Genomic DNA, 17,150 nt, shown 5'->3' on the forward strand with positions numbered 1-17,150 from the left:
CAATATCTTTTTTTAAGATTTATTTCTTTATTTTAGACAGAGAGAGAGAGAGTGCACACAAGTGGGGGAAGGGGCAGAGAGAGAGAATATCCAAGCTGACTCCTGCTAATCATGGAGCCCTGGTGCGGGGCTTGATCTCATGAGCCATGAGATCAGGACCTGAGCAGAAACCAAGAGTTGGATCCTTAAGAGACTGAGCCACCCAGGTGCCCCAGGGTATTTTAAATTTTTGAAGAAAACACAGCAACAGCTGTCAGATACCATGTGAACTACCACGTTGAGATAATTCACAATTTCAACATTAGATCAAGTTAATATTTTTGGATAACATCATATCCACCAAGTTGAGTTTTCAGTGGTTGCTATGGTCTCAAGCAAGTGTGCAAAATCCAAGGTGAAGCACAAAACAAGGATAGTGGTATCCCACCTGATTTCAAGGTTTGAGAAGTTAGGCAGTACCCAATAGATGTACACATCCCATTAGTAAACAACTGTGGCTATTTAAGAATGAAATAAAATATTTTTCTTTCAATTTCAATTCAATGTATTTTTAAATGGCTACTAAGTTGTTAGGACATAAATGCATATTAATTTGTTTGGACCTAACTACTTAGTAAACTCAGTGACTAATACGTTCACTTTAAATGCTTTCTACAAACACACATGGCCTGGGAAACTGCCTCAGCCCTGGGGACATTCTAAGGCAGGCAAAATAAAGGCAAGCCGTTGAGACAAACCTTCAGGGAACCATCAGAAAGGGGAAAACGCATAATTACAATTCCTTGAGAATAAGGTCCATATTGCTCCCTCAGGTACCAGCAACCTACACCAGGAACATAAGCTACTGTCTTCAAGGCCGCTACCAACCTGGAGAGTAGGAGATGATCACAGTGCTCTCTTGCCAAAATTCAGCATTCTTTTCTTAAGCGCCACAGTTAAAAAAAAAAAAGTTGGTTCTAGCAGTTTTGCCAGTTTATTCATTGCTTTTATGGAGGCAACGTTTTGAAGTTCCTTACTTTGCCATTTTCACTGATGTCATTCCATACCATTCACTTTTGTGCTTTTCAGTCTTGCCTAAAATTATTTTCTCAACCTGGAATGCAAAGAAAGAAGAAAATTTTGCTATCACTGAAGTTATCAAAAGAATGTTCTGCTTATTTGAAGGTAGGCCAAAGAGTAATTGCAAAAAGTTTTGAATAAGGACACCATTAGCAAAATAACTTTTACCTGCCATTATATCATCTGCCTGTTGCCAAGCCCTCAATAATAGAGGTAGTGTTTGGTGGTGGTTGAGAACTCAGGCTTTGAAATAAGACCTCAGTTGGAAGTCTGACTCTTCTGTCACTTACTAGTTGTTTGGCCTTGGGTAAGTTACTTAAATTCTATAGGATTACTTCCTTATTTGTAAAACGGGGATAATACACATTTCTAGAATCATGGTAGAGACTTAAAAAGGTATTATATGTAAAATGCTTGGCACTCAATAGTAGCTATTAAATTTGCATTCGTTAATTTGGGTTCTTTATCCCATTACATGTGCTGTTTTCTTCTGGTTGTTTTCTTAAAAGAAATAAAAAGTAACTGGCTTCCTATGTAAGAAGGGCTTAGGTGTTGCTATATGCTTTCCAAGGGACTTTGACTGAGCTGACTTTTTACAACAAGCACACTAATTTTACTTAGATTACAGGTTAATCTGGGGTGGCTTTGGGAGAAATTACTAGGGATGTGGAGAATGGACTAAAATACTCCCAAAGCCCCTTTTAGCCTAGGGACGAATTTGTCAACGCATTAAAAGAATAAAAGAAAACAAACCAGAACAACAACAACAACAAAAATTAAGTGTCCAGCCAAAAGAGTGAGAGTCCCAACCCAACATTTTTCAAACCAGTTTCCCTCGCTGTCCGTGGGATTCAAGCACGTGACGACAGTACAGAACACTAGCCAGAAGAGCCTGAGAAGAGACAGTGGGAAGTCAGCCCTAGATGGAGATGTCACGTCAACCCTTTCCTAAGTAACCTCTGGAGGTGTAAGGACTGCAGGAGATGGCATTTCTTCTCCTAGATGCCTTTGGACCTCAGGCAAGCATCGCACACAACGCCAAACATCAGGAACCAGAGATGAGATTTGCAAAACTGGACCGCCCCTCCTTCCAAAGCTGGAGGTCTGGGCTCTGCGGCGAGAGGCGTGTAGGCTCTCGCAGAGGTCTTTGGGAGTTGTAGTCCCCAGGGGCGGGAGGTCTGACGGCGGCGGCCGGCTTAACGCGCTCAGAACTCCATCCCCCGCCGGCCCCCGCGGCCTAGGCTATTGCCTCTTCCTGTTCAGGGGGGAGAAGCCCTGCCGCAGCAAGTTGAGAGGATTTCGGAAAGGGTCTCCGCCTTCTCGCTGACTTCTCGGAGACTGAGGGCTTGGCGGAAGCAGGTAGGGCAGTTCCCTGGTCTTGCAAAATCATCCCTCGGGACCGAGCGGAGGGGACAGAGGGGAGGCGGCGGGAAGCGGCGGGAACCGCTGAGCTTGCTGTGGAGCCGGCTGTCACCGGGGAAGTTCTTTAGTGAAACGCGTCCAAACGGTTGCTTCTTGGGGGATCCGTGAGGCCAAAGTCGGGGACTGAGGCGACCACTCCGGAGGAGCGGCGTGCGCTCCTCTCTGGGTCTGGTGACTCCCGCGGGAGCTGAGAATTCGAGGGGCTGTGGGGAGTCGGTGCGTGTTTGAGCCTGAGGGTGATAATAAGTAAACAACCGGGTGAGAAGGAGGAGAATTGGAATTATTGCGAGAATGGGAGAACCTTCTCTGTCCCGAGTAGGGACGAGCTGGAAGGCAGCTGACAACACCTTTGTGCCTTGAGCTAGGATGCCTTGAGATGGATGGAGGGCCAAAACACTGAAGTCCTCGCCACACTTTTCCCCGGCTCAAATGTGAGAGCGGGTGTCTTGATAGTAGGTGACTTTACATCTTAGCTGTCTTAGAATACTAGAGCTGGAAGAGGCCTTCGAGAATAGCTAGTCAAGCACATTCTCCTCACTTTACTGATGAGGAAACTAAGGTCCACCAAGTTGGAGAAACTGCCTCGCTCATGACCAGACAGCCAGTTAATGGCCAACTTGACTAAAACCTAATTTTCATGACTCTGAAGCAGTGCCTTAATCTATTGCTGAGATCAGTAGATCAGCAAACTCTAACCTGTTACTCCTTTTTTTTTTTTTAATGCTTAGGTATGCAAAATAATAGGCAGCCGCTGAAGGGAAAGTTTTTAAACTTCTCAATAGGTCAAAGAAACCCTTGTCTTAACTTGAAAAATCGCTACAAACTTCATAGTAATATAAAAGGTTGGTAACAAATTAAGATGTGACCTTTCCTTTCCCAACGTATGCCCACTTGAGCTCTGATAACACTTAGCCTTAGATTGCTTCTCTCAATCCTAAATGCTGTATATCTCAGTCATATAAAAATAGCATGCTAATTGTGATTTTACAATACCCTAAATATTTACAGTAAAGGGTAAACAGCATAGGAGGATGGGAATACCCACCTGAATTAAAAAATAAAATAATTTATAGTATTTTTTTAAGAAGGAGATAATGAGCATAAAAGTTAAAAAAATCATTAAGAGGTTAAAAACTTCTACTGGGCCTGCATTTTATAATACACTTAAATTTCAGTCCTTCATCAGCATTCTTTCTTTCTTACTGCCTAAACATAACTTGAGAGCGTTTAGTGTTCCCTTTGCATTGTTTTGGCTGGTAATTTCTTTATTAGACTACATTGCCCTCCAGCACTGTCAAATTTAACACCTTTTGAAGCATTTATTGATCAATTTGGAAGCATGTTCCACTAGTCTCCTCAGAATTGGAGCATTATAGCTCTTATTGGCTGACCATTAAATGATTCATAAGGAAGAGGTTGAGATAAGTTTGTTACCAGACTTGTAGCAGTTACAGACTTATACAGAAGAAAACACATATACATAGCATAACTTCTTTCACCAAGCTGCCTTTTTTATGATATGGTTCCATTAGCTTTCATATTGGCATAGGACAGAGGTGGGTAAACTATGACCAAATTTGCTACACCATTGCTGCCAGATACATTTATTTTTTATAAAGTTTTATTGGAACACAGCCATGCTCAATCATTTATATATTGTCTTATGTGCTACAGGACAGAGTTGAGTAGCTGCAGAGGTCATAAAGCTCACAAAGCCGAAAATATTATTTGGCCCTTTACAGAAAAAAATTTGTCAACCCCTGCTCTGGTAAGCAGAGGTTCAAACCTCTACTGTATGTAGAGGTATTAGGTAATACTAATTTTCAGTCTCTGAAACCTCTACCATATGCAGAGATATTAGGTAATACTAATTTTCAGTCTCTAAGAAAGAACATATAAATACTTGTATGCTGGGTCCATAATAAAACTGACCCTTAACACAAGTTTGAACTGCACGGATCCACTTATACTTGTGAATTTTTTACAGTATAGTACTGTAAATGTAATTTCCGTATGATTTTCTTTTTTTTTTTTTAAAGATTTTATTTATTTATTTATTTGAGAGAGAGAGAGAGAAACAGCATGAGAGGAGAGAGGGTCAGAGGGAGAAGCAGGCTCCCCGCCGAGCTTGGAGCCTGATGTGGGACTCGATCCCAGGACTCCGGGACCATGACCTGAGCTGAAGGCAGTTGCCTAACCAACTGAGCCACCCAGGCGCCCTTCCGTATGATTTTCTTAATAACATTTTGTTTTCTCTAGCTTTTAGTGTAAGAATACAGTGTATAATGCATACAATATACAAAATATGTGTTAATCAACTATATATGCTATCAATAAGGCTTCCAGTCAAAAGTAGGCTTTTACTAAAGTTTTGGGGGAGTCAGAAGTTACATGTGCATTTTCAACTGTGGGGTTGGGGGGGTTGGGGTCGGCGCCCCTAACCTCTGCTTTGTTCAAGGGTCAGCTCTACATTTCTGTGGGCAAAAACTGATGGGTCCTATTGTAGATGGATGCTAGCATCTTAGCTAGATACTATAGATTGGCTTTTGCAAAGAATTGTGAAAGGACACTTCTGAGCCTAGTATGGAAAAGAGCTGACATTCTTTGAAATATACTGATACTTAATAGTCAATTCTTTGAAGAATAATGTCAAATGAACTTTATTTGGTTGCTTTCTATGTCCTTTTTATGGAGAAAAGTATTTTTCAGCACAGGTATCAGCAAGCAGGTCAGTAAACTGTCATTTTCCTATTGAGACTCCATACTGAAACCATTTTTAAAGTGGGACTTATTATTAAATGACTTAGCTTTGACATTAATAGTCTTGCTTCTGGGACTTTGTTTTAAAACTCAGAGGATTGGGGTGCCTGGGTGGCTCAGTCATTGGGCGTCTGCCTTTGGCTCAGATCGTGATTCCAGCGTCCTAGGATCGAGCTCCACATCAGGCTCCCTTCTCCGCGGGAGGCCTGCCTCTCCATCTCCCACTCTCCCTACTTGTGTTCCCTGTCTCGCTGTCTCTCTGTCAGGTAAATAAATAAAATCTTAAAAAATAATAAAATAAAATAAAACTGAGAGGATTGAGTGAGCCATTAGAAGTGAATGTATCTGTTTATGTCATCTTGCATGTTTAGCTCCCTGTATCATTGTTGTCTATGGCAAATTAGTTTTTAACATTTTAGTTAATCATTGATGGCACTATTTTGTGTTATTATCTATGTAATATTAACATGGAACTCTAATTTGCCTTTTAATCTAATTCATCAAACTTGAGAATATCTTGTAGTTGTACTCATCAAGACTTCCAAAAGGCATTACATTTCCTTCAAAATAGCATTTTTGGGGTATTTGAAGTTCAGGCTAATTGTCTAATTGAGGCAACTGAAAATTACCAATTTTCTTAAAATTCTTTGTATTTACTTGAATATTATTAAATCTTTGAAAGGCACTATGGACTTTGGACTCATGTACAGCTTATTTAGATCACTGAGAAGAAACAGTGTTCTTGTTTGTTTGGAATAAAGAGCTAATTTTTTAAAAAATATTTTATTTATTTTTTCGGGAGAGAGAGAGGGAGAAAGAGAGAGTGAGCGAGCATAGGGGGAGGGGCAGAGGGAGAAGCAGACTCCCCGCCAAGCAAGGAGCCAGATGCGGGACTCAATCCCAGGACCCTGGGATCATGACCTGAGCCAAAGGCAGACGCTCAACTGACTGAGCCACCCCGGCGTCCCAATAAAGAGCTAATTTGACAATGCTACATTTCAGATTTGCTCAGAACAAATATACATATGTGATTAAACTGGAAATTTTATGTCAAATCCTGAACACCCCTCACGTTTTCCCTAACTTAGATGATCATTTTTTGGTAAGGCTGACTGAAATCCAAGGACCTTTCTAGATTTTTCTTGTTCTGGGTTTCCTAACATTTAATCTTAGCAAAAGTATTAATCTCCAGAAGTTAAAAGAATCCTCTCTTCCTAAACTCAACTGCATTGTCAGTTTAGTATAGGAACCAATATTGCAGAGAGTATTGGTTAAAAACAGAAGTCTGGGCAGACATCACAGTATACTGGAAGTAACATTTGGGACCTAAGTAACCTGGTTTCCATCCCAGCTGTGGCTTTATTAGCCAAGTGATATAGGACAAGTTACTTCTGAGTTTCAGTTTCTTTTTTTATAATTTGAAGGTAATACCTCTTTCTCAAATTCTAAGAATTAGTTACAGTTAAATAACATGTAAAAACTTAGTCCAGTAGTAGGTGTTCAGTAAATGTTAGTCCCAACTCCCACTACTTATTTATTGATTTATCTTTTTCCCTGAGTTTTTCTCCAAAGTGACACCCAGTTTTCTTCTTCAGAAATGAGTTCTGTCCTTTAGGTCTTTTCTCTTTGTGACAGTTCAATAATACTATGAAGCTCAACTTCTTTATCTTTCTTACCTCACCGAGTTTACCCGCTTTATACTAAAGGCATATAGATCATCACCTGATTTTATCCACACCACTAAGTTAAGCCCAGACATAATTTTGCTAATTACTTTTAAAGAGCCAAACTCATAATAAAATGATAGCTGTGTTTGTTGAACACTCACTGTGAGTGAGGCACTATGTATATTATCTCATTAAATCTCAAACCCTGTAAGACTAGTACTTTTATTATTCCCTGAACCAGTGAGTCTTAGGGAATTTAAATCAGTTGCCCAAAGTCACATAGGAAATAGCAGAGCCAGGATTCAAATCCAGTGTGACACATGAGCTTTCAGCTACCACACTCTGCTTAATGAACCAGTGTAGGCCATGCCCCAAATTAACCATTGTGTATAATTCAAATGAAGGAATATCCTGGCAATACTTTCTGAAGATGATTTTATCAGTTTTTAGAGATTGAGGAGCAATAAGGTTGTGTCTCCTCATCAATATTTAAATTTTTCTCTAGCCCATTTGCAACAAGTGGATGGAACTAGAGGGTATTATGCTAAGCGAAATAAGTCAATCAGAGAAAGACAATTATCATATGATCTCACTGATATGAGGAATTTGAGAAACAAGACAGAGGATCATAGGGGAAGAGAGGGAAAAATGAAACAAAACGAAACCAGAGAGGGAGACAAACCATAAGAGACTCTTAATCTCAGGAAACAAATTGAGGGTTGCTGGAGTGGAGGGGTCTGGGAGGGATGGGGTGGCTGGGTGATGGACATTGGGGAGGGTATGTGCTATGGTGAGTGCTATGACTTATGTAAGACTGATGAATCACAGAGCTGTACCCCTGAAACAAATAATACATTATATGTTAATTTAATAAATAAATAAATTTTCTCTAGTATTTCTTAGCAATTCTATTGATGACTTTTCTCCCACAGTATACAAATTTCATTAAGCTTAGTTTTATTAAGTTCAGAAATAATAGCAAACTTCTATACAGAATTTAACAGTCCCTGGCATGCTTCTAAATGTTTACACAAATGAATTTATAGGTTGTTAGAAAAATTTTTATGTGCTTTGGATTTTCTTGAATGAATATTCCCCCAGTTCTTATGTTATTCTTTTTGTTGAAAGGATACTGGCTGACAATCATCTTTTCAATTCCTAAAATATTTAATTTTTGAAACTGAAAGAATGTTTTAAAAATTCTGTAAAGCTAATAACTTCGATTTTTTCAGGAGGCAAGTTTAATGCTGAGACTGAGATTGTATTTGCCAATGGTTTATTTAACATAGGTCCACTGTGGGAATTTCACAAGCCAGTAGTATACAGGATAATGACTCTTGATAAGCCAATAAAGAAATACTCCAACTCAGTGACAAATTAATCACACTCTTGTTCAAGACAAGGGGAGATGAAAGGAATAAAGTCCAAATTTAGTTAAGATGTACCTTTTTGGAATTGATACTTGGGAAGGACAGCTTAGCCAACCAGAGCTAATGTCCAGCTGCCTGCACAAAAGTAAAAATCTTCTGTTGTTTGAGCATGTTGCTAGGGAAGGTCATTGTCCCTGTTGATGGGCAAGATGATCTTCTGGGCTGCTACACGGCTTTTGCCACTGCAGGTAAAAATAGCCTTTGCCTCAGCAGCATCTAATTGCCCCCAGGTCTTTGGAGAGCTCTGATAGTCCTTCCAAACTCACTATTTATAGTACAGATAATCCCCTTGCCATAGTTGCTTCTTCGAATGTTTTTATTGATAAGCAACTGAGCTCCTGAGTTCTTATCAGTGAAAACAGTTGAGATAACATCCTAGCACAGCTTACTTCGTTCTTATGTCAAAGCAACTTTTTTTTAAACAACTTCTAAAACAATTTTTTTTGTCTTTGTCATAAACAGATGGATTAAAACAATTCACTTAGGTTGTAAACAAGTAGATTTGAAATCATATCAAACCAATACACAGCATAACTTCTCTACAATATCTTTATTTCCCAAGTTTTTAATTCCTGTGCTATGTCCACCTTAATTTAAAATGTATTTTTGTTGGTATTTTATATAGAGTATTTTCACTCTTTATATCCAGGGAGCAATTTTTTCAAGTTAAGTAGTCATTGACAGTTTTTTTTTTTCCTAAAGATTTTATTTATTTAGGGGCACCTGGGTGGCTCAGTTGTTAAGCATCTGCCTTCAGCTCAGGTCATGATCCCGGGGCCCTGGGATCGCCCCGCATCGGGCTCCCTGCTCAGTGGGAAGCCTGCTTCTCCCTCTCCCACTCCCCCTGCTTGTGTTCCCTCTCACTGTGTCTCTTTCAAATAAATAAATAAAATATTTATTTTTTAAAGATTTTTAAGATTTTTGACAGACAGTGAGATGGGGGGCCGATCCCAGGGCAAACACTTAACAACTGAGCCACCTAGGCACTCCACTAGTGACAGTTTTAAATTAAGGAAGTTTAATAGGACTCTCAATCCTAGTTTTATAGTTAGTGGCTCAAAGTAATCTTGAAAAATACTGCTTTTTAGTTTTAAAATTTAAGACCAAACAAGTCAACTGAATTATTAGTTTTATTATGTAGAGGAAGGAACTGAAAGATCAAGTTTGTGTTTTGCTTCTCGGCTAACTCTGTTTTTGTGAAATTACTTAACCTTGCCTCAGTTACTTCCATATTAATGGAAGATTAATAACGATTACTTTGAATAATGTATACTTTATATTCAGCATCATTTCTGATGCTTCACATTTAAATATGTACAATGCATTTTGTGAATCTGTGTTTTAAACAGTCAAGTAAACTTTTTACCATAAAAAAATAAATTTTTTTTTTTTTTTAAGATTTTATTTATTTTTTAGAGAGCGAGTGAGAGGGAAACAGCATGAGAGGGGAGAGGGTCAGAGGGAGAAGCAGGCTCCCCGCCGAGCCGGGAGCCCGATGTGGGACTCGATCCCAGGACCCTGGGATCATGACCTGAGCCGAAGGCAGACGCCTAACCATCTGAGCCACCCAGGCGCCCATAAAAAAATAAATTTTGCACTGATCTATTAGAAAGTTAATTTAGGAGCTAGGACCAGCAATTGGTGTAGATTTTAATTAAAAGTAAAATGATGAACTGAAAATCGGAATTGGTAATTAACATCCTACTAGGTTTTATTATTTAAGTGATTTAGAACAAGTTACCTAACTTCTAGGCTTCCTAAATAATAATATTTCTTAAGTTTATTGAAGATGGGGACCATGAGTTAAAAAAATATTTTTTTTCTCAGTACTTCAGTACATTGTAGAGGCTTGGTGAGAAATTGTTGAATGAATATATTGTTCAGGATTTGCCGTTAACTCAGTATTTTGGTTGTCTCATCTTAAAATAATCATTTTTGCATGTATACTCTTTATTATTTGTATACTCTTTATAGAAAGACATAGAAATAAAGCCCTTCATGACAGGAGATGGTAGTATTTTGATTTCACTTTTTTTGAAAAGTCACTATTACATAAGGTACTTCAACATTGTCTCTAGTGAGACTAATAAGTTAATGAGAGCTTTGGCTTAAATGCTGGGCAGGAAAACAGAAGATGGAAATGGAAGGGAATGACAGGAAAGAAAATGCACATATTCTGGGGATAGAATATGTTACCAACATCTATGTTACTTAATAGTGGCATTTTGACAACTTTTGCCTATCTCTCACCTCCTCATTATTACAGAAATTTTCACTTAGAGAAAAGAGGAAAACCTCAAGAGGCTGCACGTGTAAAAAAAACAAACAAACAACAAAACAACAAGTTTTTTCATTTGTTGTCTGAGAGGAATAATAATACATTTGAACATTTATTTTCCTATTACAAAGTGCTAAGTATAACATGCATCATTTCACTTAATTTTCAACCACACCAGTGAGGTGGATGCTATTGTTTCAGTTTCACAGATGGGAAAATAGATTCATGAAGGTTAATCTTCAATTACGTAGGTTGTGAGTGGCAGGTAAGGATTGCTGACTCAAGTGTTTTCTTTCTACTCTGTTTTAAGTGCTATATTTAGAAAAATAGCAACAACAGATATAAGACTATGTTAAATACAGCACCAATAAAACTATACTTTTAAGTAGTCTGGTAAAAAGAAAACAGAGAAGGTGAAAGATAAAAGAGAGACAAAGGGCAAAGAACAGGAAAGAAGCACAGTATAATGGCAAAGAATATAGGCTCTGAACTGAGACTGCCTGGGTTTGACTTCTAACTCTCCCACTTACTTATTAACTTTGTAATCGGTTAACTTCTCTGTACCTTGTATCCTTGTTTATAAAATGAGGATAGTCATAGTAACTTAGAGTTGAAGAATAAAGGTAAAGCACTTGCCTTTAAATGTTAAAACCTATTTATTTCACTTTATGGCGTTTAGTGTGTGTGTGTGTGTTTGTGTGCGTGTGTGCGTGCGTGCTTATGTGTGAAATACAACATCCATTCAGAAAAGTGCATAAAACATATATATAATTATAAAGCAAATGGCCATATAACCAGAATCAAGTTGAAAAATACAATATTGCCATCACCATTTAAGGTCTTCTTCTGTCCCTTTCTATCAACTTCTTATTTTACCTGCCTAGAGCAGGGTTTTTCAACCTCAGAACTATTGACATTTTGGACTGAATAATTCTTTGTTGTAGGAGGCTGTCTTGTTCATTGTAGGATATTTAGCAGCATCCCTAGTTTCTACCCATTGGGTCTAATAGCACCTCCCCCAGTGATAAAAACCAATTGGGTGAGATCAAATGCCTGTCTTTATCTCTCTACAGCTCTACCTGCTATGTACAGAGTAGACAGTAAGGGCATAAGGGTAGAAGCAGGGAGCTCCATCAGAAAACTGTTGTAGAAATCTTGGTAACAAATTATGGTGGCCAGACCCTGAATATACTTGAAGAGAAAACCAACACGATTTTCCTAATGGATTGAATGTACACTAAGAAAAAGAAGTCATGAATACTTCTAAGGATTTGGGCCTGAATAACTAGAAGGAGGGAGATGCTAGCAATTGAAATCAGGAAAACAATGGGTAGGGTATTTTTTTGGGAAAAAATTAAAAGTTCAGTTTTGGACGTTAGTTGTCTGTTATATCCAAATAAAGATGTTAAGAAGAATATATACATATGTCAAACCATTATATTGTTCATCTAAAAGTAATACAATGTTATATGTCAATTGTATTAATAAAAAAAAAAAGATGGAGGCACCTGGGTAGCTTAGTTGGTTGAGCGTCTGACTCTTGATTTCGGCTCAGGTCATGATATCAGGGCCATGATATTGAGCCCCGCATTGGGCTCTGGGCTCAGCAGGGAGTTTGCTTGGAATTCTCTCCCTCCCTCCCCCAGTCCCCCTGCTTGCATGCTTTCTCTCTTTAAATAAATAAATAAAATCTTAAAAAAAAAAAAAAGATGTTAAGTAGGCAGTTGGTTATGCAAGTGTGAAATGCAGGAGAGAAATTTTGGCTAGAAATGTTACTATGGAAGTTGTCATTGTCTAGATCAGTAGAACTTTCTATAATGATGGAAATGTTTTATATCTATACTGTGCCATATGAAGCGCAGTTTGTGGTATTGAACACTTCCTCCTCCACAGATGCATGCATGCGTGCATGTGTACACACATACACTGCCTATGGGCATTGTCAGGAAATCTTGTTTGTAGTTCCCTCGTGAGGGAATGCGGCACTTCTCCTGCTTGTTAATTCCCAATCTAATGGTAAAGATCTTTGTACTCCCAGCTATGTTATTGGAGAAGGGAAAGGGGATGATTTCTTATTACATCATTCCTTACTTTGGGTGAATCCCAGGTTTTATCTTCTATTTTCCTAGTACTTCACAAGGCCTTGAAAACCTCAGTCCCATTTTCTCCTGGTACAGCAAATACTCTCTGGGCAGAAGCAATTTCTTGAGCTATTTACCTCACTAGGTTCCTTACCTGCACCTACCAATCGCCTGATTATCATCATTTTTGATGCGTTTCAAAAGACATTTTCTGATTTTATCCAATTTTTTTCTACAGGAAAATAAGTCCAAATAGCCTAATCTGTTTTATTACTAGAAACAGATTGCCCTACTTATTTTTTAGTAAGCTGAAAAATAAACAGTAATTCCAATTCAGCTTAGCTAATTTCTGATAAAAGATTTAGGCATATACCTCATTAAGATATCATCAGCAAATTCCTATATTTTTCTAATATCTTATGCATGCAATGTATTACTTGTTAGTAGTAAAATAATTTTTAATTAAGTTTTATATTTTTTATACTTTCTGATTTATATAGGACTGACTTCATCAGTGTTTAGAGGCTAAGAAAAGTGGCAGATATGGATGGTGGTTCTCAGCATCTTCTCATCCCTGAGGTAGATCATGAAATAATAAATCCTGGACCTATGAATATCCAGTTTGATTCATCAGATCTAAGATCCAAAAGGTAAGTGATTAAAATAAAACATTTATTTCATAACTAGGGTTTTTTGATTATTAGACTAGGACTAACTATGTAACCAAATATATGTAGTTTTGAACATAAAATATCCAGTTACTTAACAGCATCTGTATGTTTGTATGTGGAAGGGAGAAAATATGAATACTCTTTCGTTCTTTATATTTGACTTTTTTGACTAAGGTCACCATTTGTGTTGTGAAAGGGGTTGGGTTAAATTTTCAAAGTAAGATGCATTTATGTAATTCATTTAACAAATATATATTGATTACCTGCTTTGTGCAAGGTAATATGCTAAGTACTGGGAAATAAAACAGTAAAATTAATACATAATCCTTACCTTCACTGAGCTTAAATTCCAGCAAATAGTTTAAAATTCATTTCATTGCATACCTGGAAAACCCCAAAGAATCCACTGAAAAATAATAGAGAATTCAGTAAAGTGGCTATTTACAAAATAAACAAAAATAATAGTATTCCAGTAAGAAAGTGTAATGGAACAAAAGAAAAAATAAGAGTAGTCTTAACAGTATGCAAAATCTATATGAGAGAAACTTCAGAATAAGATTTAGAGTATTTTTTCATATCTGAGATGCTGATTGTGAGTTGAACTGTTCTTCTTTTTGTAGTATAACACACAAAGATAAACTGCTACCAGTATACCTGATGCAATAATCTCTTAGGACGTAGAGATTTTTTTTTTTTTAATTTACTGAAAGAACTCTTGAGCTTATTTGGTATTTTATCATGTATTTCTTATGCAATTATAAAAATGAAAACAAAATATTTCAGTTAAGATATTACTAATACTTTACATTTAGAATATGATTCTTTGCAATCAGTTTTCTGACTTGGTGTCATCAAAATTGTTTTTTTTCCCCTTCCCACACCCAGTGGTCCTTTGTATCATTAAGAATGTTAATAATGTAGTATTTGTTAAAAGAATTTTCTTTCAAATCACTGACACTTTCTTTAGTTTGGATGCTTGCACTTTCCTGATTTTACCAGAAGGTGTCATAGAAGGTTTTCTGACAATAATATGGCTCATATTTCTTCTCCAGTGGTTCTTAAATGGTTTGATGACTGAAATGACCAGGAATTACAATTACCTGTCATACCACCAGGAATAATTACTTTTATGACAGCTGCCTGGCGGACAGTGATTAAAAGATATCCTGGATTATGCAGATGCGTCCATATTTTAGAAGTGTATATATTAGAATTGGTAAAATATGACATTTAATGAAAAGGCATATTTTGCAGTCAGTGGAAGGACTCTAAAATACAGTCTTATGCTCTTTAAATTTTAGTCCATAAATTTAATGTCTCCCCCCACCCCCAGAAATGTCAGCAGCCAGTTCCAAAGTTTATATGGCCCAGCAGTTTCACTTCTTTTTTTTTTTTTTTTAAAGATTTTATTTATTTATTTGAGAGAGAGAGAATGAGAGACAGAGAGCATGAGAGGGAGGAGGGTCAGAGGGAGAAGCAGACTCCCCGCTGAGCAGGGAGCCCGATGCGGGACTTGATCCCGGGACTCCAGGATCATGACCTGAGCCGAAGGCAGTCGCTTAACCAACTGAGCCACCCAGGCGCCCCACCAGCAGTTTCACTTCTAAGCATTAACTCACAATGTCAAATACTCTATGTACAAGGTTGTTTAATGCAGTATTTTTTTTATAATAGTAAAAGATTTAAAACAACCAGAATGTCTTTTCTTACAGGACTGGGTAAATAAATTTTGGCCCATTGATACAATGGAATATTTTTCACCCATTAAAAAGAAGGAAGTGGCTTTATTACATATCAAAATGAAACAAGTCTTCAACTTGTTAAATCAAAAAAAGTGCAGAACAGTGTATATAGTGTACCATCATTTGGGTAAAAATAAATAAACTGTGTATAATACAATATGTATAAATGATTCTGGAAGAATAAGTAGTAAATTTAAGAGTGGTTGCCTCCTTAGGGAGAAATAGTGCTTGAGGTGGGAAGTGTGGCAGATGCTGTCTGTTCCTTGCCCACAGAATCTTAATTTTGTCAACAGTGGGAATAGATTCCAATCTAGGAGATAAAGGAAGATTGATTTAAGCTAGTCTTCATAATCCTATTTCCGTTTTCCAGATACTTAATATTTTAGTCTTTCTTGAAGCTAGAGATGGCAGTGTGAAGTTTATCATGTAAGAAATGTATCATTGTCATTTACATAGTGACCATCACAAAAGATAATGAAATGAATCTTAAAATTTTCACTGTGTATTCCAACATCAAGTGAATACAAGAACTTATGAATGCTGATTGAATGCTCAGGATTTTCTTGAAACCTCTGAATTCTATGATAAATAATTGACCACTGTGACAATAGAATATAGGTCATTAAAGTGCATTCCATTGCAATAAGTTGGCAGGAGTTCAGGCAGTGCTCTGAGAATCTGTTTAACCATGTAGATTAAATGGAAATATATTTTCTATAATGAAATTTGTCAAAATGAGAAGGGATCAACTATTGACAATCATGGGATAACTACCTAGGTGAGCATGTTTTAAGGAAGGCAAATATTTATAGGCACTTTGCAGTATTGAATGCTAATTTGCTTGTGAATTAATTCTGCTTAAGAAAACAGGAACTATTATTTGATGAGGAAAAAAAGTAGGAGTACCTAAAAACATTGTTAATTCTATTAAAAGATGGGTTACTTCACTTTGTATGCATAAAAAAAACCTCAGACACACTGAGGAAAGTTATCTTCATTAGAAGAACCAGCTTAGACAACTCTTTCTAAGACATAGATCATTTTGGAGTCACCAAATAACTTTGGTATTGTCCCATTACAATTTTACCTGTGTAATATTATAATTTAGATATATTTTAAAATCTGTTCTTAAAATTAGGCTTAATTTAGCCTCATCTTCATAGGTTTGTGAAATGATGAGTTTCATCATTATTCTAATATGCATTATGATAAATATCAAGTAGTTAAGATAGCATTAGTCCTTGTGCTACCTAAAAATCATCTTACATGTAACCACACTTTGGGAAACGGTGTTTGGCCATCAGAGTATAGAAAACAACATTTGATACTAATTTTAGCTTGCTTTTCCTCAGTTTAGCTTTTGATTAATTTTATCTCTTCCACTAGGTGGCAATCAAAATCATGTATCAGTTCAAATGTAACAATTTTAAGAACTCCTTTGAACTGACAGTGTGATGGATCTGCTTATCACATTGGTGGAACTGGGGTCTAATTAGACTCATGGAGGATGAAGCTTGTCACTGTAGAATAGGAATACATGTCATAACCATCTGGATCATTTGAGGAACTTCTGCCAACTCTACATGTACACTTTTCTCTCTACACACCTCTCTTCCCCCTCAGTTTTTCATCTGGCTTGGGGTGGAGTTAAGAATGTGGGTGGAGGGACAGGAAGGTTTAGAAATCTCCTATGTTGTATGTGATATATTCCATTGGCAATCACTGGTCTGAGAGATTGTTTTCCTGCTTTTCCCAGACTTTCTGGTAACCAAAGATAGAGCTGGTATTCAGGGTTGCTTCATACTGTGCTGCTGCTCTGGGATTATGCCCCTTGGGAGTTGAACATTCCAGCTGGCCTGAAACCAGACTGTGAAGTGGTTAATTTCTTCTTGAGCTCCCCTTTTTCAGTTTTCTTCTACCAACATTTCCTTTTCCATTTTTCCTAGGGCCTAGGGTTTTCATGCTCCTTTTGTATCCACAGTGTTCCCCAGGGCAATAATTCACCCAGCAGTTTTCTCTTAGGCAATGCTTGGTAAATCA

General features: G+C 37.4%; 1 protein-coding gene across 3 annotated transcripts in view; it reads left to right on the plus strand.

Moving 5' to 3' along the window:
- Positions 1-2,272: 2,272 nt before the first annotated feature.
- SLC38A9 (solute carrier family 38 member 9) overlaps positions 2,273-17,150 on the plus strand; it is an 86,264-nt gene continuing 71,386 nt past the window's right edge. Inside the window, exons 1-2 of one of the 3 annotated variants that reach the window (XM_081826861.1) lie at positions 2,273-2,418; positions 13,198-13,347. In XM_081826861.1, the coding sequence (XP_081682987.1) occupies positions 13,241-13,347 (107 nt within the window). In that variant the 5' untranslated portion in view covers positions 2,273-2,418; positions 13,198-13,240. Of the gene's footprint in view, positions 2,419-13,197; positions 13,348-17,150 lie in introns of those variants that run through there. The other 2 variants (XM_081826863.1, XM_081826862.1) reach the window with 2 other exon arrangements.

This window comes from Leptonychotes weddellii, chromosome 7 (genome assembly GCF_054177405.1).
Source record: "Leptonychotes weddellii isolate Sample4059 chromosome 7, ASM5417740v2, whole genome shotgun sequence".
NCBI classification, from domain to species: Eukaryota; Metazoa; Chordata; class Mammalia; order Carnivora; family Phocidae; genus Leptonychotes; species Leptonychotes weddellii.